This window comes from Parasteatoda tepidariorum, chromosome 3 (assembly GCF_982258835.1).
Source record: "Parasteatoda tepidariorum strain Cologne lab strain chromosome 3, Ptep-v5.0, whole genome shotgun sequence".
Taxonomy (NCBI): Eukaryota; Metazoa; Arthropoda; class Arachnida; order Araneae; family Theridiidae; genus Parasteatoda; species Parasteatoda tepidariorum.
This window is the reverse complement of record NC_141757.1, coordinates 40335663-40358656: the sequence shown is the minus strand read 5'-3', so window position 1 is coordinate 40358656 and position 22994 is coordinate 40335663. Positions and strand designations below refer to the sequence as shown.

Below are 22994 nucleotides of genomic sequence, written 5' to 3'. Positions count from 1 at the left end.
GTGATGTAAGAAATATAAACTAAATGAATAATTAAATAAGCTTGCAATTTCTTTATTTAAGTTGCATTTAGTGCTTTTGTTTGCTTGTGTGGCAAAATGTTAATAACCGTTAATGCTGTTAATTTTTAGTATATATGTAGGCGAAAAAAATGTATTATTACCTGGAATTTTTTTTTTTTTATAGAGCTGCATTTTTACAATAAATAGCAACATATTAAAAACTATTTAACAAACAAACATTAATGGAGAAAAAAACATCAAGTTCACTAAAATATTTGATTGTTCAATAATAAGGCAATATAGGAAAATTAGCACCATATCATACCAAAAACCTAACACACTAAATTTAGAACCAAAATCCATTAGAGTTCCTTTTTAGCAGAAATTCATTTTTGCACTTTTACTACACTTAAACTGAAATCAAATAAATGATAGCTTAAATAGCATCTTACATTTTACAAATGCTACACTTACAGCTTTAAAAAATGTACTTTTCTTTTTCTGGTTTTAAATATCAAAATATAAGAAACATTAAAATAAATATCACTATATATAGATAAATATATGAAATAGATAAGTTGCATTCTAAATGTTATTAGTATTGCACACAAAGCTCATTAATTGATATGAGTTTTTTTTTTTTAGCGGTATTTAGAATTGCCTGATTTAAATTAGCAATCTCTGCAATATTTTGCAATTTTAAGAGCAATATCATAATTACACCTTTTATTTTGATTATATTAACAATAGATCTCGCTTAATAAGTATTATTTTTGTAAATATCGTATAGTTAGCACTCATAACATTCACACTACTCACTAATCTTTGGTATACATTATATGGAAAGATAGTTCAAAAATTGTTGATAAAAGACTAGAATTAGAATACATTTAGAGATGCCTTACCAATCAAAATTTACAAATTTTTATTTACTTTATTATTATAACACATTAATAGAAATACAGAGTTATCACAGCATTTTCTTGAGAAAAATGCGATGCTGAAGTTTTTAAATTGTTTATGCTAATTTTACTCCGGCGCTTTTTATCAAATTAAGCATGTAGAGAAAAGTGTAAAATACTATTTATCAACTAGGCATCTTATGCTTAGTTTATGTAAAATTTGCAGTTTAAAAATGGTATTTATTTAGTTTAACGCTTTTTCTAGTAATCCTGCCGATATGAAAACATTATGCTGCCTAAATTTGGCATTGTTCGTTGTTATATAATGAATGCTCTTAATAAATGCTTACACGTACATTGTATTAAATTTATACAGAAATCATGTGTTCCTATTATATATATATAGAAAGGAAGGACTTAGATTCAAAAGTGACCAATTCCAAAAAGACTACAATTTTAACCCTTAAAATAAAATGCAGAAGAGGTGTCAAAGAAGTACCAATAACTTAAAAATAAAAAGTTTAAACCAGCTAAGCTAAAGTTTTAAATAAATAAGTAAAACTTTATTTTAGACTGACCAGATTCAGTTTGTTTAATGCATAATATTAAAAACAGACATGTTCAAATTATAAATTATTTATAACTAAGTTCCATGGGGCAATTTTCACTCACTTTTTTTTATATACAGAAAAATTAACTTGAGATAAGATTTTAATAAGCAATTTTAGTTTTTAAAAGTGATCAAATGTTTTTTTACATCTATAGCAGCAGGCGATACAGATATTATACTAACACCATAAAAGGAAAAAAACACATAAAAGCCAAAAATCAAGGAGGCAAAATTTATCAAGTTCTATTTTTAATGGGTTTTAAAGGTATCAAAGTCCAACATATATTTTTTAATAATTTTGTTGTTTTACAATGTTAAAATATTGCAGCATATTAAACCCTATTTTTGTAAAAAATTTCTGGCACCTTAATAAAGTGCTAAGATTTAACTTTAATTTAAAAATAATTATTATTTACTTTTTTTCCTAATGTATAACGAATTTAAAGTTAATGAACATCAAAGCACACATAATTTTGGAGTATTTCTCTCAAAATAGTGAAAAGTGGATTTGGCCATTTTGAAATCTTAATTCCTTTAAATATTTAATTTTATTACAGTTTTTTTTAATTAAATAAACAAGAGAGGAGCGTTTTAAAATTACGACATGAAAATAAACAAAAGTATACCTTGCCCCTGTAATCATCAATGTTTATTTTCCGTTTCATCAATCATTCTTTCCATCCATGCTTAGAATGAGCAATGATCTATCTCTCTAAAACTGAACTAGATATTCATCTTACATTCGAAAAGGCACAAAGTTTCAACAATGAGAAGATGGTGGCATCCTAAAATCGTCTACACCACCTATACTAGTATCATCCTGCAGGCACTAAACAGGCTTGGGTTTTCATAATTAAAAAAAAGTGTTTTTAGCTTTAATTGATGCATTTGTAGATTTCAAAAATGTTCTTTAAAGTTCAACTATTAAATCAGAGATATTCGAATTAATAAATGAAACTAAATTAGTTAAAATAAGGGTATATTTCGAAAACTCTTTTAGTTGGTATTGAACAATTAATTAAGGAAAAAAAAAGACTTAATGTCATTAATATGTTATAAGATTATAACATGATTACAACAGATTCTTCTGTAATAACTGCTCGGAATATATATTTTCGGAGTCTTTGTTAACAATAAAGTTAGAAAGTGAAATAACGTTGCTCTGCACAAGATCTGCAGAGAACCAAGATTGCACTGTTGTAACTGCGCAGACCATACGAACTCGAACCTGGGGAGAACTACGTGAAAGTGCTAAATCTATATTTTTAGCGCCCCGTCATGTTTCTAAATCATTTGTTTCATTCGTTATTGGCAAAAGTCACGTAAGAAAATAAAGTAATTAAAAAAAGAAATAGAAAGTAAAGCCGGCCAATTTTTTTCGGTTAATGGCATATGCGATGCCATTCTTTACCATCCAATACATTTTATTATATAGATTTGATTAAATTGATTTAATTGATAAAAAAAGAGACTTTTTCAGCCTTAAGCAACCCAAGCGACTGACTAGAGGCAGGTATATCTTTCATAAACAATTAAAAACATTAACATTCATTAAACATTTTCAGGAAGCAGCATCATTTAAAAAAAAGATTGATGAACAAAATCTTAAATGGCAGTGAATAACAGCATTTCAACACTTCTCAAGCAAGAAGCCAACACAAGCGTCAGTTTTAAGTTCAAGTACATCAATCTTTTTTTTTTCTTTGTTGTATTACGATATGATTTTTTTAACACTCAATCACAAAGATATAGCGAGTCTCAATGTATATTTTTATGACAGAAAATAGCTGAGAGAAACACTGATAGTGTAGCACATTATTTTTTAGGCGGAAGAACAAGTTTTGTAATACATACAGTTGATTCTCTGGCTATCTGTTGGTTAATTTTTTTAAAGCAAATATTCGCTACCAGTGTTGGTTTGAACGTCCTGAGCTATTGTACTGTCCCCTGCTGTCTCTTTCACTTGTGTGTTCCCTAGATCGATCGTAGCCAGTTCGATCTGAACTAGGCCTCTCTGAATATCTTCCCTTATCTGATGGCATGTGATCTTTGGAAGTTCTTGATGAATAATGTGCATTGCCACTGCCACGCATGGGTTGCGAACTATCTCGGTAATCTGAAATAAACCAGAAAGTGTTAATAATTTTATGAAAATTGAATGAATTATTATTATTTTACAATTCCTGATTTCCAAAATTTGTCAGTGTGCATTTTATTTTAAAACAGGCGTTGAACATCAGACCCAATTCTGAGTTTACAACTCCGTAGCTTTGTAATTTTGAACCCAATCTGGAAGACAAGGAAACTTTTGGATTAAGCATTGGAACAAACTAGCCTTCGCTGAGAACTTTTTTAATGGAACTAATCCGCATTTGCGTTACATAGCAAGAAAAGTCACAAAAACCTCCAAACAGTTAGTCAAACGACAAGGGAATTCTAACCCAGGATCGGTCAAGCGATAAGGATATTTTTGCGTCAGCACTGTCCGAGCCGGGAACAGAATTCGTATCAACCAGTCACCTCTGGGATTTAAACCTAGATCACCTCATTGTGAGGTGAGCGCTCTATAGCCTGAGCCAACGCGGCTCGTCAATATGTATTAGCGTGTTTTAAACATGAGTGAACAATTGTAGGCCTTGTTTGAATAATGGTCTAACTCTACTTGTTAAAAAATGGAGTTAGCACTACCTTCCTGTTCATACAAGTAATTTCTGTCTTATTTCCAAACTAGTTCACATCCACAGCTTATTTCTACGGTCTAGCAGAAGGCACCACAAATAAAACAAGACAGAAAAAACACTAAAAAGTTTAGAATTTTATCACAAAAACAAACTTTAACATCTCTGGACAAACATGGGCAGCAAAGTCTGCTTAAACATTGAATTTGATTGTTTTTCCTATCTTATCTAATTTGTGGTGCCTTTTGGCAGTAGAAATAGTTTTAAAATAAGTTAGTACTAGTTTTAAAATAAGTTAGAAATGAGTGACATTGGTTGTCATCAGATATAAGCTGTAGATGTACGTACAGCTGCAGATGTAGCCGCTTCTAGTTTTAAATTGGATTATCGTGAAAGGGAGGTTAAAATACGCTCTTCTGAATTTCAAATAAGATTTTCTTATTTGTTATGTAAAATGTTATGTCTTTGTTAGAGAAAATTATTTGATTTGATTCAAGAACATGATATAAAAATCGATAAGTTGTGTTCATAAACAAAATTAGTCATTTACTGCAGTGCTTCCCAACCTTTTAATCGCCGCTGACAGGTCAACGTTTGAAACTTTTACCATGGAAGGGGAGGGGACGTTGATTGTTCAGATTTTAGATGGTTTTGATTAAATAACTTAAATTTAATTGTATTTAAGCATACCTTCAAAATAAAATACAGTTAAATGCCCTGTATGGGCATGGCTTTAGGTGACGGATCTTAGTTTTAAGTTTATCTCAGATATTTAGTTTTATCTCAGCTCCCAGTTAACCTCTCGTCTATAAAAAGTTGCTCAGAGACAAACACGCCACAGAAAAATAGATTGGAAACAATTTAATGTTCCTAGGGCGGTCCGGTATCATTTGATTCACGGACCGGTATCGACCAGCGGACCGAAGGTTGGGGACCACTGATTTAGTGCTTTAAAACTGTTTCATGCTTTCTATTGTCTTTAAAATAAATTTTGAATCTAATCCCGAAGACAAGGGAACTCCTGGATCAAGTATAGGAGGAAATTTGCCTTCGTAGAGGACTTTTTGGTGGAACTAACACGAATTTGCGTTTCATGGAGAGAAAAACCACGACAATCTCCCATGGTTAGCCTGGTGGCTAGAGGACTCATGGTCCATGATTCGTCTACAACTGGGGATATTTTACTTCAGCACTGTGGTCGGTGCGAGACGGTGCGGAATTCGAATTCGTATCAACCAGTCATGGCTGGGATTCGAACCCGGTTCACATAATTGGGAGGCGAACGCTTTATCCCCTAAACCACCACGTCTCACAGAGAGCTGATTGTAAAGACACGGTTCCCAGTAGAACACCGAAGTCAAGCATCACTGGCAGCTGTCAGTGAATGGGTCACTTTGATCAACCGGTGAAAGGACTGTGGATGTGAGATATCGAACTTTTGAAACTGTTCTACCATAAGTTGCTCGACTTCGCGTCTAAGTCATAGCGCTAACAAAGTATGGGAGCTATCCCTTTTGCAGAGAGTCAAAATTGCTATGGCAAGTCTTCGGCGATCATCCTCAAAGATATTTCTCAGACAGTGCGGGGTTCTATTGCGATGTAGGGGAGAGTTAGATAAAACGGGATATCATTATTGTTTTTATTTACTACGAAATATCTGTTTAGGAAAACAATGCATTATTTTTTTTGTAGCTACACCATTTATTGAAGCACACAAAAATCTTATTTTCAACTAATTTTAATGACAGCGAAATAGAAAAAAAAATTCCTTTCCAAACTCTTACATATCCCGTTTTAGCATACCTGGGTTGGATAAAACGGGATAGGGTTTACAATGTTTAATTTTTTGCATATATATAAAGATAAAATAATAAATAATGCAAATATATAAATAATTGTTTATGTATAATAATTGTTTATGTATAAAAAAGTCTTCATCAGAGAAATACATTACAATTAGTTCTAAAGAAAGATGTGAAATCCTGGAGTCGAAAATAAAATGCTTAATAATGAATGTTAATAAACAAATTTTGCATTACTATATAAAGAGACTAAATTATTCAAAAAAATATATAGTTAATATAAATAAGTTGTTTAAAAAGCCTAGGCCTACATTAATATATGGCTATTTTAAAATGTAATAATCAAATAAATAAATAGGTGGATAAAACGGGACATGAAAAACTCTATCCCGTTTTATCCAACTCACAAGTGTCCCGTTTTGTCCGACTCCGTCACTTTTTGAAACAAACATGGTTGCGGCGTAAATGTGAAAAGAAAATTAGATAGACTGCACATAAAAATATTGGTAAATAAATGGTTAATTAAATTAAATACTCACCGGAATTTTATTCCCATATATGTAGGCAGTACAATGTAAAAAACAACGCACGTAAATGTAGAAAATGGCAAAAAAATAGAGTAAAAAGATTCTGAGACCTACAACTCTATCAAATAGTGATCTCGAGGCGGGACGCACCGAGAATGATATAATCACGGTCGAATAACACGTTTCTGTCGTTGTCCACTAGATAGCTGCAATAGTCTGGTCCCTAGGCGACATATCCCGTTTTGTCCGACTATCCCGTTTTATCCAACTCTCCCCTACTACTACAGCACATTATCGGGGTAGCAGAAAAATTAATAATTTTACTGCTCATAGAAAATTGTTCCAAAGAATAAACTCACCTTTTGTGTATGCACCACTTCCGCTACGGCTAGATTGAGCTAATCGCGGGTCTCTAAAATCTGGAGGAGCTTCTGTAAGAAAGTTCGACGGAACAAGACCTCTCTCACCGTTCAGTTCACCCATATAAAAACCATCTTCATCAGCATCTCCATAAACATAAATCATATCTCCTGTTCTAAAAGGCAACTCCATCTACAGAATTGAATATTTTTTTAAACATTAATAACGTATTGATTTGCGCACTTCCTATACAATGCAAAATTCGAATTGAAGACGATAACTTCATAAAATCGAAAAAAACTGTTTACAAGCTAAAATGACTATATATAAATAAGTTAAAACATGATGCAAAATATTTTAATACTTATAGTTGGTAAATCATGGCTATTAAAATTAAACAAAAAAAAAATTAAAGAAATTTTATTTTTATGGGAAATTATCTTTGGCACAGTACATTTCAAAATCTAGTGTAAATATTTTTGAATCGAAGAATTTCTAGCGCATATGCACTTAATAATCAGCTCATATTTTATGAATGCTTCTCAAATAAGAACTAAAATTATTAGGGGCTAAAAATTAATATTTCATAAAAAAAACTTTATCTTTTAATTAATATTTCATAAAAAAAAATCTCTCACATATTACTATACTTAATACATAAAACTTATTGTAACTGATGAGCATAAAATTGGGTGCAACTTAAAGCAATGGATATTGAAATTTAGTATGAATATATCTGATCAGTAAATCAGAAATTATTCAGTATGCTTCGTTTTTTACTGAACTATTATCAGGGATCTGTCCAGACATTTTGCAAAAGGTTCGTTTTTGTAAAATTGTGAAAAAATTATTCCTAATTTGTGAATATAAAATAAACGTTAAGTCACATTCTTTCAACCAGGGTCCTGCTTTGGTGAATTTGTGCAAATAGGGTCCTGTTATTGCAGAAAACTTTTTTAGGGAGTTTTTAAATTGTAAAGAGATACAAGATTATACTCAACACTGCAAAATTATAATAAAAAAAATTAAAATTTCTAAGATTAACAACAATTGCCGCTACTAAATTAGAGATGCAACATACAAATATTTGGTATTTAGCCTATACTGCTGAACGCAGAATATTAATTTCGGACGAATAAAGGAAGAAGCGTCTGCCGAAGACAAAACTTAGTTCGTTTACATCTGTCTTTCTCAACCCCCTGGGAAGGGTTTATTCGATTAACAAAACAATAATGAAGATAAACAAATTTGTGAAGGGTCCGTTTTTATGAAAAGATATTTTGTGAAGGGTCCGTTAACGGACCCAAATTTCTTCTAAACAGACCCCTGATTATAAACGATTTTTAATTTTTTTCCTTCATATTAAATGCATATTAGTTTATAAATTAAATAAATAATATTGAGTAAATTAAGCACTATCAAATATGAGCCATAATGTAGTGTTATAAACTACATGAAGGATGAATTAATAATTATTTAAAAACGATTTCTTTAAATACTTCTTGTTTTAATTTTTTAAAAAATTTTTATAGGTCAGTAATGATAAAAATTTTAGTGAAACATAAAAATTGTATGCAAAATAAGAACAAATAGTTTTCGATTCTTGAAGAAAATAATTTTTATTTAATATTTATGAAAGCTTACCTGCTGTAAATGTGAAAGTTCGGTTTTATATAATCCATTATGAAGGAAGGCATCGCATGAAAATGTAAAAAGTAGGAATTAGTTTTAAAAAGTATAAAAAGAACAAGCTCAAATATTGTATATTGGTGCTTTCTCTTTCTTTCTCTCCTTATTTTTTACAGTAAAAAAAAGAGTACGAAACAGGGATGCAAAAATGTTATAGTTTTTATTTTTAGAGTTTTGAGACTATTTTTATAGAACTAATCATGTTGAAATTTTAATGAAATTAGAATAATAGGTTTTTATTATCAATGTTCTAAATGGTAATTTTGGGAATAATTCCAATATGTATTCATTTTTGTAATGCTAAATGCTTTTTTACTTGGCAACATGGGATAGATTGGTGTTAATGACTAAACGTAAAGAATGCTAAGTATATCCTTAACTTGAGATTTTAGTTTTTGAAATATTTTCTTGAAACCGTGGATCAGATTTATTTGAACTCAAGGTCAATGGATTAATTCTTAATTCTGAATACTTTCTGAAGAAAAAGAAGATCATTGGGAATTTGTTTAAAATAAGACATTGACTATCTTCACAATAAAATTTATTTGGACCAGAATATCTTCATATGGAAATTCGAAGATTAACTGTTACATAGAAATCTGAACATGACTATAGTATTATTAAATTAAATATAATGGGTATTATGACGTTGATTGTGATTTTTAGTGTGAATTTTTTACTATATTAGTCTACCGATGTATCGATCTTGTTTTTTTACGAAACGAAATGGGAATGGAAATTAAACTAAATTTCTGAGTGTGATTTTTACCTACTTCTCCATTAATTTACTATGAATATAGTTGTTTAAAATATATTTAGAAATACAGTTTGTTTAAAATTTATTAAATTTGGGAATTTAGACATTGATTATAATTTTTGGTGTGAATTTTTACTATATTAGTCTATCGATGTGTCTATCTTGTTTTCATCCGTAACAAAACGAGATTGGAAAATAAACTAAATTTCTGAGTGTGATTTTTACCTACTTCTCCAATATTTTGCTATGAATAAATGTGTTTAAAATTTATTTAGGGATATATTTTGTTTAAAATTATTAAATATTATAGGAGTTTTGACATTATGATTTTTAGAGGGAAGTTATACTATATTAGTCTATCGATGTGTTTATCTTTATTTTCATAAGTTACAAAATGGAGTGGAAAATAAACTAAATTTTTAAGTATGATTTTTGCCTATTTCTCAAATGATTTGCTTTAAATATTATTTGTTTAAAATTTATTTAGTCATCACTATCAAAATTGAAATTTTTTTTGATTAACTATATAAATTAAATAGTAAATCTCAATGTGCTGCATGTAGTAAATTCCAACCTTTGTTCAATTATATTTTCCCCAGTTAAATAGAATTTCTAATAATATAGGATAAGAGAGCAAATATTTTTTAATCAGGTACAAAAGCTATTACAGATTATTCAAGGATCTGTGTTGACTAAAAGGCATATTTTACTTACTTCAGCATCAACATTTGGCGAAAGTTCCTGAGGATCATAATCATAGAGAGCGACCATTTTCTTGACCGGAAGAGATGACCATGGATCACTAGGATCCCCTGCAAAATTCCCATAAAAAATAAATATCTAGAATGCATTCAGGGTGTTCTTAAATTACCACTCTTAATATACATTTTAAGAGAAAAAAAAACATAACGTGGCAAATTAATATTTAATCAAAGCAAAAAGAGAAAAATATTAAAATTTGATGTATCATATGAGGAGGCGGAGATTAAAAGTATAAAAATCAATTTGGTTGCTGGAGTACAAAGAAAGGATATCGTTAAAAACGCCTTTCCATTTCATTAGGCAACCGGTTTTGATGCTTTTCCTCCACCCTGCTTATGATTTGACATATTTCGATAGTTTTTTTGTTTTCTTCTCTTAAATATCAATTTGAGACCTTTAATCTTACACTTTTTTTAATTTCATTATGACAATGATTAAGAGTCAAGTGCACATTAAGGGTGGTAATTATGAAACACCTCGTATTGCTGTTTGTTCTAAGCGTACCTGTATGATGGCGAGAAGAAAGAGTTTCATTCATGAAGTGGTGATTGGCTTCCTCTTCATCTAACGGAACTTCTGTGACAAACTTATAAGGAACATAACCCACTCGACCATTTATTTCAGCATAAAAATAACCATTTCTATCTTTCTCCCCAAATACCTAAAAAAAGTGTTATGTGCAGTTGTTAAAAATAATATTATACAACTAATTTTATTACTGTACAGAATTTAATAATTATTTTAATAACAATAATATCAAGAAAAAGAAGATCAGATCAACATCAGTTAATATTTTTTTGTTTTGTTTAAAATGTTTTTTGTTATTTTTTGTTTAGAGAAATTTGTTTTAATCGACACGACTATTTTCTTTTTTCCCCCAAGCCTAATCTGGGCAAGTTTAAAGCTGCTTATTGCAATTCTTTAATCATATTAGATACAGAAATACCTATACAACGCGTACGTACTATGGTAAATGCCTTATGCAACACGAATTTCGTATTTTATAAAATTGAAACAATTAGTCTAAAAAAAAAAAAAAAAAAAAAAAAAAAAAAAAAAAACGGAAAATAAAATTTTGTATTGAAGATGGTGAAATGAGGTTAATGGTGATATAATGCAGTTAGGAGATTTCGCATTCAAGCTAGCTGGAAATGTATCATTTGATTATTCAATTAATCGTAATTTATATATAATCGCGTAACGAATATATAATCGAGAATTGTAGATTTTAATGGTAACTAGTTATTTACTCTATTTTACTTCGAAATGAAACGCATTCCAATTGGTTGCTACTGGTAATTTATCGTCCAATTAGGAATTTACAGTAGGCAAGTCAGTGTAGTGACATCAGCTTAGACAACTTTACTTTGCATTAATTAAATTCATGAGGAAATAATTTTGTTTACCTTAATAAGCTGTCCTTCGTGGAAAGACAACTCTTCATTGGCAGTGGCTGGATTTGTTGACATGGTATGAGGATCGTAGTCGTAGACAGCCATGAACATACGAGATTTCTCGCTCCTGCGACTACTTCTGCCACGATAGTCATCCCTTCCGTGATAGTCATCCCTCGCAGACCGACTATGACCTCTATCGTCGTAGTAACTATTCTCTTGGCCTCTAGAGTATCGGTTTACGGGGGCTGGTGATGCGGCAGGAGGGCGATTCCTATCTCCTGGATAGTATTGTGACGATGGGCTTTTATGAGCATCAGAGTACTGGCCACGGCGACCACCGCGCATGTAGTCGTCATGATTGGCTAGCTCACTGTCTCGAGTAATTTCTGAAATGCACATCAATAAAAATTATTAAATGGTTTGATAATATAAAAACTTCATTTACTTCAAAAACTTAAGTGAAAAAAAGTCGACGCGTGTTTCGAGCGCTCAAAAATAGGCGCCTATTCTCACGTTCACGTTCAACAAATCTTGAGAATAGGCGTCTATTTTTGAGCTGTCGAGACTTTTTCACTTTTACCACCTTCTTAAGTTTTTGAAGCAAATGAAGTTTTAATATTAAATATATTGTTCCACTTTAGTTTCTTGTGATTATTCATTTACTATAAGATACCTTATTTATTATATAAATAAAATATTCAATAATGCCTGCTCTTAGTTTATTTTTTAAGGATCTTTTTTAAAAATGTTTATTCGGAGATTGCCCAGAATACAGTTTCATCAAAAAACGAAGAAAATTTTTCGATTTTTGAGTGTTTATAGAATACAGTGTCATATCCTCCAACCACTACGAAAATTCCACAATTTGAAAAAAAAATAAATTTATTTATCTCTGTAGTACAACGGTAATGTCTAAATGTTCTAATAAATTATGATTAAAGGAATTTTGTCCACCACTACATATTAGGTGGACCGAAAAGTAATGTCGTTTCGGCGCATTAAATATTCGTTAGTTTTAAAAACCAAATCATTTCTCCCGATCCAATTCGATTTATTTTCGATCCAGCATTGAAAGGTTGTTGCTAGCGAGGGTGAATACATTATTGATTAAAAATAAAATCTTGATAACAAATATCAAATGTACCGAAACGACATTACTTTCCCGTCCTCCTAATAGAAATAATTTAAACTGATATATAAAAGGTCAAATAAATAAATAGTCATGCTTTTCAGAATTCAGACATAAGTGTTATTACAATGCAATTTTTTAAAAAAAATTCTGCTTTAGTTTATTATCACAAGAAAAAACAAACCGGAATTTTCGAATGTGGGAGAGTATACTGCGTATTGAGAAGAAAAGCGAATTGAAACTACGAGTTATGCATCGAGTACTCAGTATATGATGATCCAGCACCCCGCACTTATCTCCTTTCTAAGATGTAATATTGTGCATGAGTTCCTTACATATTGCTGGAATAATATGTTAGGAAAAGGAATAAAATGTTCCTTACCTATTATTAGAATAATATGTTTAGATAGGAATAGCATGTTTCTTACCTATTGCTGGAATAACATGTTGGGATTGAGGGTATATTTCCTTATCACTAAGATTCTCTTCAGGCTCAATTACAACTTGCCCTGCAGAGTTTCTTCTTTCCACATCTAAGTTATGGCGATGCTCCACACCACCTCGGCCACCGTAATGCCTGTCTCTAGAGTCTCTATGAACATTAGTCGGTGATGACCGCCCATGATGTCGATCATGAGACCGAGAATCGGGATGAGATTGAGAGTGTTTTGTGCGTGGAAGATCGGAATCTCTACCGTCTCGGACATTGTAACGGTCTCGTCTGTCGTCTGTTCTACCATCTCTTCTGGACCTTTCATCTAGACGGTCGTCGTATCTATCATCCTTATAATCTCGGTCTCTTCTGTCTCCTATTCTCGTATCTCTGTCTCGTCGGTCGTCTACTCTACCATGTCGGTCGTCGTAACGATCATCCCCGCGACGATCGTACCTGTCGTCTCTTCTGTCGGATCTACGGTCATAATCTCTGGGAGATTTGTTTTCCCTTGATTTTCCATCTCTAGAATGTTGCTGTCCTTTTTTATCTTTACGCTGAAATTAATAAATGAAAATTAAATATGTTTGTCTGTCTTAACTGCTCATTTTATTATCTAACAAAATTACATTTCGATTAAGTTCTTTCTAATGGTTTGCAAAGAAAGCAATAGGCTAGTATACCTGTAATTACGATCGCATTTTAAAGTTTTATTTTTTACGGAATCTTACAAGAGATTTTTTTGTTAGATGCTTATAGCTATTTACTACTATTTTGAAAAATATATACACATTAAATTGAGGATTAGATTCAGTGTTGAAAGAAATAGAGAAATTAAAACACAAATAGTGATAAACTATCGTTACAGTATATTTTAAAACTTTTTAAAAGTTTAGAAGCTTTTTTAAGCCTCTAAAATAGTGAAATTTTTTAAAAGACCTAAAATATCTAAAAAAACAATTTTTTTACACGGTGCTGCATTTAGAGACATAACAATGTAGAGCATTTTAAAATTTCGAATGTAAAATGGAAGAATTTTATTTTGAAGTACTATGAATGTAATATAACAATGATAATAGTAAAAATGATAATGTAAATGATAATAGCAATTCAAAATTTTAGGAAAGATTTTTATTGGGAATGGACGATTTTTATTTTAAAGTACTAAGCATAGTGATATAATAATGATAATGATAATAAAAGTATTCCCTCAACAACTAGTGGTTGACCAGGGGGGTAGATCAAGACAACTTCATGATCATGTAACGGCATGATAGGAGAAATGTGGCTAGCATTGCACAAAAGCCATATCTACTAAACAGAAAAGTTTCCACTGATCTCAAATTGAGTGAGTTATAAGTCATCATAGAATTCCAATGTTCAGCATGTTTCACAACAACAGCTTAGTATCTTAATCACTGTGCCATTGTGGTCCTTTAAAGTCAATAAGTAGATTTATAAATAAGTAACTTTAAAGTAGTGATTGCTTAGAACGGTTTTGAGAATTAAATTAAACTCTATTTTTTTTGTTTGTTTATGTCAAGTCAAATAAAAATCTTATACTTAATCTTATACAAAGCATCTCACTTCTGAATGCATTAAATCCTCTTCAGGTTCTTCAGCAATATCTGATAATTCAGATCTAATTCCTTCTTCTACCAAGTCTTCTACTCTAGCTCCCTAAAAAATGCACAAAAAAATCAGATACTTGGCAAATTTAAGCTGCAAGCTTGACAGAGTTACAACATCCATAAGCAGTGGAGCCCATATACCAGAAAGAAGGAAGTGATAACATTAGTGCAGATGAGGGTATGGATATGAAACAAATAGATATCTTCTTAGAGAGAAAGAAAAAACACCAATAAAAAGCGAGCTTAATTTTGTTAATTGAATGATAAACACCACATCGATTATATTAAATAGAAACACCAATTGAAGATCTTAAATTAAACAACTAGATTTAATAAAAATTTATGAAATAAACGAATACTTTAGACAATTGTTTTTAAATGCATTTAATCTTGTAGTAAATGCTTATCATAACACATGAAAGTTGCAATGCAAAAACAACAAAATGCTCTTAATATAGTGTTTTAGAAAAATCATTCTAAAAGGTTTTAAATATGGAAATGGGTGGATTAGTGGAAGCAGAGTTAGGGTAGGTTAGCCATTCTGCAGCAAGATGTAAATGCCATCACTTCTTGTGCATCTCTTTTAACACGTATTTTTGCCTTTTAAAGGTCAGAAAAGGTAAAATGAAAGATAATTACTTCTAAAGGGGTTGCAAAACACATTGTTCTACAATTTTTCCAGTCTAACAGCGCCATCTTTTGATGAACTTTGTAACGAAATTTGAATTTGGTGTTCACACTTGTTTTCTAAGCAGAACACGACAAACCAGAATTTTTGTCTCTTTCCATTCAAATCTTTGGTTATTTTTGCTATCCGGTATGCCATAAATGATAATTAGAAGTAAAACAGTAACGTGAAACATACATATTGTTGTTTTTATTAAAAAAAAATTATCAATATTCTTGGATTAAAAGTTTTGTTCCTTCTATAAAATACTGTCAGTAAAACTCTTCAATTTTATTATCGAAAAAAATTGAAAAACTGTGATTTAATAACACTATTGCATGTGATTTAATAACACTATAACACTTAATGCATGGAATTAATATGGTAACGTGTTAAGTTTTTTTTCTGCTATGAAATGGAGAGTTAAATTTTGATATCTTAATGCACAAGAAGTAGTAGCAAGAATATTAAACAACGGCAAGCAGCCCACAACCAATAAAACCGTCTGTCTTGAATTTCACCTGTTGCCCGTTAGACCCTTCAGTAGCAGCGGCGGCAGGATCGAACTCAGCCGTCCTGCGAGCCACGTGCTTCAGAAGTTCGGCTAGCTCTGTATCCGATTCGGAATCGGAGCTGCCTGTAGACCTCCTCCTTTGTGGTCTTTGTGGTTCCTTTTCGCCATCTTCCACGTGGACCGCATCCGTTTCTGTCTGGTGGAGCTTTAAAGGGATGGCAACAGAGATTTAGAACTAGATTTAACTCTAAGGACTATTGAAAATTCTGGGTAAATACTGAAATTCCATTCATATTTTTTACTTATTATATACAAGATTTCTAGTCGTAATTTTATGTAGATTTATCATTTAGAACTGTATATGTTGTCCTCTCTGAACGGCAATATATTACAAACCAATGTGGCATTAAATATTTATCAAATTTATTTTTTAGTAAAGCATATTTCAAAACATCGAGTTTTGTAATTTTTTTTAAAAAATTCCTTATATAAAATAAATAATTTAAGTTAAAGGATAAGATTTGAATAAATTTCGTATTTCAAAGTTGTTTTAAAGATATTTTGATTTTTTAAAAATTAATTTATTGAAGAAAGTAAATAATATGAATGAACATTTGTATATCGAGTATAAGAACTGTAGAAAAAAAGAATACAAATAGATTAAACAAGTAAATTTACAGAGTATGAGGGAATAGGGTATTTCGAAAAGCATGCAGTGTGGGACTTCTAAATATCTGGATAGAGTTCCAAAGGATGAGCATTTTGGTTTATTAAACATGAAGAATTTAGAAACATTAAAGTCACAGATTAGTGGCCAGTTTGATGATAATTGCATTGACAACAATGTTGATATAATTTATTTGTAGTAATAGATAGGTCATGGGTTCATGAGTCTCATAGCCTCAAACAAACAGGCGGATGGTATCATGGCTTCACGAGATTATTTTCGTGGCAAGTTTGCATAATACTTGACTAAGAGCTGTGGTGGCTCAGGAGATAGAGCGTTCTCCTTTCAATGAAGTGAAACGAATTCGAAACCCAGTGATGGCTGGTTGAAACAAATTCAACATCCAGCTCGCACCGACCACAGTGTTGACGTGAAATATCCTCAGTGGTAGACGGACCAGGGGTTAAAGTCCCCTTGCCACCAGGCTAACCATGGGAGATTTTCGAATTTCATCAAAAAGTCCTCCACGAATGCAAATTTGGATCGGCTGTTCAACGACATCAATAAAATAAAATACTTGACTAAGTCCCCTTGCCGTTAGGCTAACTGTGGGAGGTTCTCATGGTTTTCCTCTCCATGTTACTCAAATATGGGTTAGTTCCACCAATAGGTCCCCCATGAAGATAAATTTCTCCCAATACTTGATCCAAAAATTCCCTTGTCTTCGGGATTGGGTTCAAAATTACTAGGCTACTGAGTTGAACATTGGATTCAGAATTGGGTCGGCTGTTCAACGCCAATTATAAAATGAAATACGTGACTAATAAGACGGATAGTTCATCTGTTGGATATAATTCCCAGTCAAATCTAAGCACTCCTGCTACTTGGCTGAGATATCTAAGAGGGCTTAGGTAGAGGGGGTATCAATACACCACCTAAGGACAGATTGAAAGCGTTAGCCTCTGACACGCTTTGACTTTTCTTGAAACTCGTTGAATGTTTTGTACTGGTTTATCGTAATCAAACACAGTCGTGACTGCTACATTTACTGCAGTAGGTGACACCTTTCTGTGCTGAGATCTTTGGCTACAGTCTTCAATCCATTGCTGAACTAGGAAACCAATGATAAATGGTACACTTTTAGGGGGCTTCATGCAGATACACCATCATACGACTGTGGAGCACTCTACCTTGTACGCTGCTCAATACTGACTGTTATAGTCATTTTTTGTCATTATTGTCCAGGCTCTCAATGACTACGGTGAAAAGAGATGTCTCCTATTGTAATACCTGCCCCCTTGCGCTATCCATAAATTTTACGTAACTTAAGTTCCTTTTCGTCTATCCCATTGGTTATACCTGTCGCATTGCTTATGACTTGTGTGAATTACATCTACACGATTTTAGTAGTAGCAACACAAATCATGAAATAAATGGAGAGATTTCATTTCGCGATTCGACGAACTATCACATATACGTACTTATGTTTTGATCTAACTGAGCATGTCCATGGCCACAGGTTCTCCAAATCACGTTTGATCAAATTCAGAACATACATTCGTGATTATGTGTACGGCACGAAATTCTTGAATATCTCTAATAGGACGTGTGTTGACAACATTACACTTCAGATCTATTTGTACACAACTAAAAACTTTTGTATCGATAGAAAACTTTTGTATTGATATGCTAGGTACTCATATATCGCTGCAACGTGACAATCACAATCCTTCCTCTCATCACTTTACGACTCTACGAAGCACAAGTTCAAAACTAGCATAATCAGACCATGCTATATTCAGAAATACCTCTTCCAAGTTAAATATAAAAGCATTTGAACTCCCTCCGAAGCAGAAATTTTAATCATGTGTATCAATTTAGGGATTTAAATCTCATGTATTTTTCAATAAATAAAATTCTGCGTTTATAAATTATAGGAAAATATATTGGTTTAATGGTACTCCAATTAATTGCGGAGTTATTTTTAGCAGCACACCAATTAAATTAAATTAAATTAGAAGAAAATAAACTGGCCATAGCTAAATCAATCTGCTTGGTGGCTAATCTTAAACAGGAAAAGAAGTTATAAAAAAATTTTTCGAGAAAAAAATGGTGAATGTATTAATTATATGAAAGTAAACCCTTTGTTGATCTGAATATTAATTATAATTTATTAAATACTATTTTTTCAAAAAAATACGCTTTGATAACTTATTATTTTTTCTACGTTAAATTAAGTTTTTGGCACTAAAAGTTCATTCAAGAAAAATATTTAATGAAAAAGAAATTGCCTGAAAAAACTACAGGAAAGAAGTTCTAAATAAAATTATTTCGTGATTATAAATGTTTTACGCTTATTATGAGATTCGAAATATGTAATACATACCAGTGTTGCTGCTACACCTTTTAATAATTCCACAGGAATCAGACAAGGCATAGAATCAATAGATAAATTATCTCCTGATTTTGTCCGCACGGTCACGGCTCGTTTCTTTAAGGGAGCTAGATTTAAAATGTCTAGTAAAGCATGATCTCCTGAAAAATGTAAAGGTTTGGGTTAGTATTTGGAAAATAAAAATAAAGTTTAAATAAAAAAAATATTTTAGCTTTACAGTAAAATCACGGTTCTCCATATTTTTAGTATAATATCAAAAATAATTACGAAAGCTTATACATTGAAGGTCTGAAATTGATATTTAAACCGAGAAGAAGTTAAGATACTATAAAAATCAACCCAGTAAAGCAAGAGACTAAGACAGGATGAAAAACATCAAAGGCATTTCAATTGTCTAATGAAACTGGGAGGCATTTACAATAATCACCTTTCTCATCGTCTCTGTTCTTTCCGGTAATCAAACATGTTTGGATGCTTTCAGTTTCATCTTCCTCTGTAGCGAATTAAGATTCCATAACTTTTTTCCCCTCTATCTTAAATATTAATTTGAGAATTCTTATTAAATCTTTTTTGATTAAACTTTTTAAAAAGGACTCAAATACAGAGTAAGAGCATAGTCCTATATTGTGGCGTATATTTGCAAATACTTTTTATTTCATTTTTTAAAAAAGTAATTCATAAATCAATAAACTTCGTGCAGAGAATCAAACAGTTATAATGAATTGATTTATAAAATTATAAAATTGATGACTAACTAATCTGGAATAATCTGTGTAGTTATAGATACCTGTAGGACTTTCAATTTCTTGAACTTTTCTATCTCCTGTATAAACAGCATATCCTGTAACAGGAGCCCCATTAGATGTTCCTCTGTTATTTATGGTGACAGGTAACCATGTTACTAGCAATGTGCCATCTTGTGGTCCTGGTTCCACTTGCACATCAAGAGGAGGTTCAGGAAGACCTAAATATTGTATTGCAATTTAAAAAAAAAGAAAGAAAGACACATTTCTGTTATTGATACTCATAAGCCTGGGGAGCAACACTACTAAAAAGTCAGTAATTTTAATATTTTTCATAAGTTTTGCAACTTGATTGCCTTTACTGTACTGAACTGAATATAGAACTTCAAAAAAATAAAACATTAATTTTTGTCAATTCAACAATCCTTAAGTTGTATTTTGTTACGTTTGGTAACCATTTCGTCACGAAATCAAGCAATTTTTAATGAAACATGAACTTGAAACATTTGTCGAAACTGATTCCTCACTCGTGTGTCACCTTAATAGTTTCTTTAATCTGATTTTTTAACCATTTAACCTGCATAATGGGAGGATGGTACAGGAGTTAGTGCACTCGCTTGGAACGCATGTTTCTTGAGTTCATTTTCTAGTTATGACTCACTAACTAATACTCCTTTTATATTTTCTAATAAAATACGTTTATTTAGCCGAGCAGCCTGTGTAGGGGTCAGGGAACTGGCCTTGCATCAGAAAGGTTCAGGGTTCGAATCCCGGGCAAGGCATGGATGTTCTTTCTTTCTCTGTACTATCTGTCCTTACTGTGGGAGCAACGTTGGCCCACCTAATATGGCGCCCCTGAAAGAGTGGCCAACAAATCTACCCTTCAGATGACTGTATGACTTAGGCATTGGGAAAAAAATATGTTTATTTATGTGTTGCATTAAATGCAACATATTGCATACGTTGTTTTTAATGCAACATATTGCATACGTTGTTTTTAATGCAACATATCCCCAATAAGTGAAGATAATAATTTCAGTAACTTACGAAATTTTTGCTTGAATCATTAACTAGGAAACAGTTTCGCCAATAGCGAAGGAATCTTAAAAATTTTGAGTAATAATTTTTACAGTGATAAATACGAACACTTTATACCATTTTTATAAGCTGCAAATCAAGTGCAAATGAAAGATTATTAATTATAATTAACTTAAAATGACAGAATATTTCGAGCCGGAAGTAGAGAAACAAAGGGAGTGTGATTAATTGAATTGTGAGTAGTAAAGAAAATTAAGGACAAATATAGTTTAATTAATTACCCTGCACTTTCACTTGATATGCCACTTTTTAAAATGAATTTAAAACTTTCACTCAACGCTTTACTAATAGATCGAAAAGCTAATGAAAGTTTTGTTTAAACCCTCTACTTACATATAAAGTGTTCGTATTTTTGCTTTACATATATTTTTAGAATTTTAGCTAAACATGAAATTATCCATTAGAAGCGAAAAATTAATTTTAGAAGTTATGATAAAAAACAAAGTCAGTTTAATTGCTTAATGATACTTGAAAGTGTTTTCAATGAGTGTCTTACAATTACACTTAGCACCCTCAGTTAATAGAACAGACCTTGATGCTTTAATCTCGTCTTCCTAGTTTATAAATTTGGTCTTTTTGATAACGTTTTTTTATGTTCAAATGTTGATTTGTGACTGGTAAGGTGCATGTTTTCTTTTTATAATTTCACTGTTGACAAAAATCTATAAAACATACACTATAACCGTAATTATAGGACACCAAAACGCGCACAAGCGAAAAAAAGCACAAAAAGCTTATAAATAGTAAACTCTCGTATTATTAATTGGTATATTATTTACAATTACATGGATATAGAAAACTGTATAATGTTTCTGAAAATATGCACAAGTTTGCTTGGTAGTGTCACAGTCAAATGGAAGGTTAATATTTGTAAGCAACATATCATGCAAACATCGATTCAACATTTAGAGAGTTGTAAGCATTTTTAAACTTGATGCAAATAACAGTAACTGTTTAGTAATTGAAATTAATAATTAAATCAAGCACATCAATGCATACACCGAGAAACGCAAGCAAATTTTCACTGTTTTTGGTGAAACATCGACCCAGCACAGTGCAAATGAAGCTGTTACACTGACATTTATCAATGATAAATATATGTTAAAGTTACATGTTTTACATCAATAGGTATTAATATTAACAAGCCATGAAAGTCACTGTATTCATATAGCCCGAACGTGTAGCGGTATGAATTTCTATGCAGTGAATCTCTGTTATATCAAGACTGGGCTAACGCTATTTTTTCTGGACTTTCTTTTTTAGAAAAAGCAACATATTTTTTTCTTAAGTGGTGTTTTTATATTTAAAAATTAATGCAAATATTGAATTAATGTTTAACATATTTTGATAAAATAAAATTTTTTTTATCAATTATTTTGCTAATCAATTTAGTGCAGCAGCTTTCTCTTAAAAATATTTAACTGAATGCACCGTATAGCCATCGGAGCGTAGGTATTTTGTACAACACGAAAAAAATGCCTCTCACGATTTAAGAGAATATACAGTTGAAAACATGCATTGAAAAACGAATAAAATGACGAAATTCTGGTCAAAGCTATTGGTTTATTAGTTTTCTTTTAAGATATCCGCTCAAAATAGAGAATTTTTTTAAGCAAAGTACAGAGAGCAAAATTGAAATCTTATTACTCTAAATAACTTTTTAACTAATTATTAAATTTTCGCGTACTAAGAGGCTATATTAGGGGTTCTAAAGGTTAACCTTTTTAAGGATAGAGGGGTTAGTGGGTAGCTCTCTGATGGATAAATCTCTTTTTGTAACTTAAAATATCGTCAATGTTAATTAATTAGCATGTTTAATACCAGCTCTCCAAAATGTTACTATAGCCTCTTAGTACATGAAAAGAGAAAAAAAACTTTGATTAAATCAAATGACCGTACTGTATGGTGTTAAGTTTCTGGCAAAAAAATAAATAAATAATTAATAAATAAAAATAAACTATACCGTATTTGAATCATTCATTTGGTAGTTTTTCAGTTCATATGATAACAGTTCACCAGAAAATCTGGTTTGAAAATTATAGTTTTTATTACCATAAAAATAGTAAAAAAAATACAAAACTCAAAAGTAAATTTGACCGAATAAATGGTTTTCATGCCATGCTCTAAGACCTATATCATGATAAAATTACTAAATTTGACTTCTTTTTATTAAATTTGACTTCTTTTACTAAATTTGAATTTATTACATATTATATAACTGCATTTAATTGTT

At 31.3% G+C, this 22994-nt stretch overlaps 1 protein-coding gene across 8 annotated transcripts in view; it reads right to left on the bottom strand.

Annotated features, from left to right (window-relative positions):
* Nucleotides 1–724: 724 nt before the first annotated feature.
* Nucleotides 725–22994, bottom strand: part of LOC107442660 (RIMS-binding protein 2) — a 193179-nt gene continuing 170909 nt past the window's right edge. For 5 of the 8 annotated variants that reach the window (XM_087159138.1, XM_087159139.1, XM_071178487.2 and 2 more), the window contains 9 exons: nt 19708–19884; nt 18912–19060; nt 14634–14726; nt 13042–13603; nt 11494–11870; nt 10592–10748; nt 10040–10137; nt 6879–7071; nt 725–3628 (listed from right to left, as the gene is read on the bottom strand). In XM_087159138.1, the coding sequence (XP_087015264.1) occupies nt 3417–3628; nt 6879–7071; nt 10040–10137; nt 10592–10748; nt 11494–11870; nt 13042–13603; nt 14634–14726; nt 18912–19060; nt 19708–19884 (2018 nt within the window). In that variant the 3' untranslated portion in view covers nt 725–3416. Of the gene's footprint in view, nt 3629–6878; nt 7072–10039; nt 10138–10591; nt 10749–11493; nt 11871–13041; nt 13604–14633; nt 14727–15865; nt 16064–18911; nt 19061–19707; nt 19885–22994 lie in introns of all 8 variants that reach the window. The other 3 variants (XM_087159135.1, XM_087159136.1, XM_087159137.1) reach the window with 1 other exon arrangement.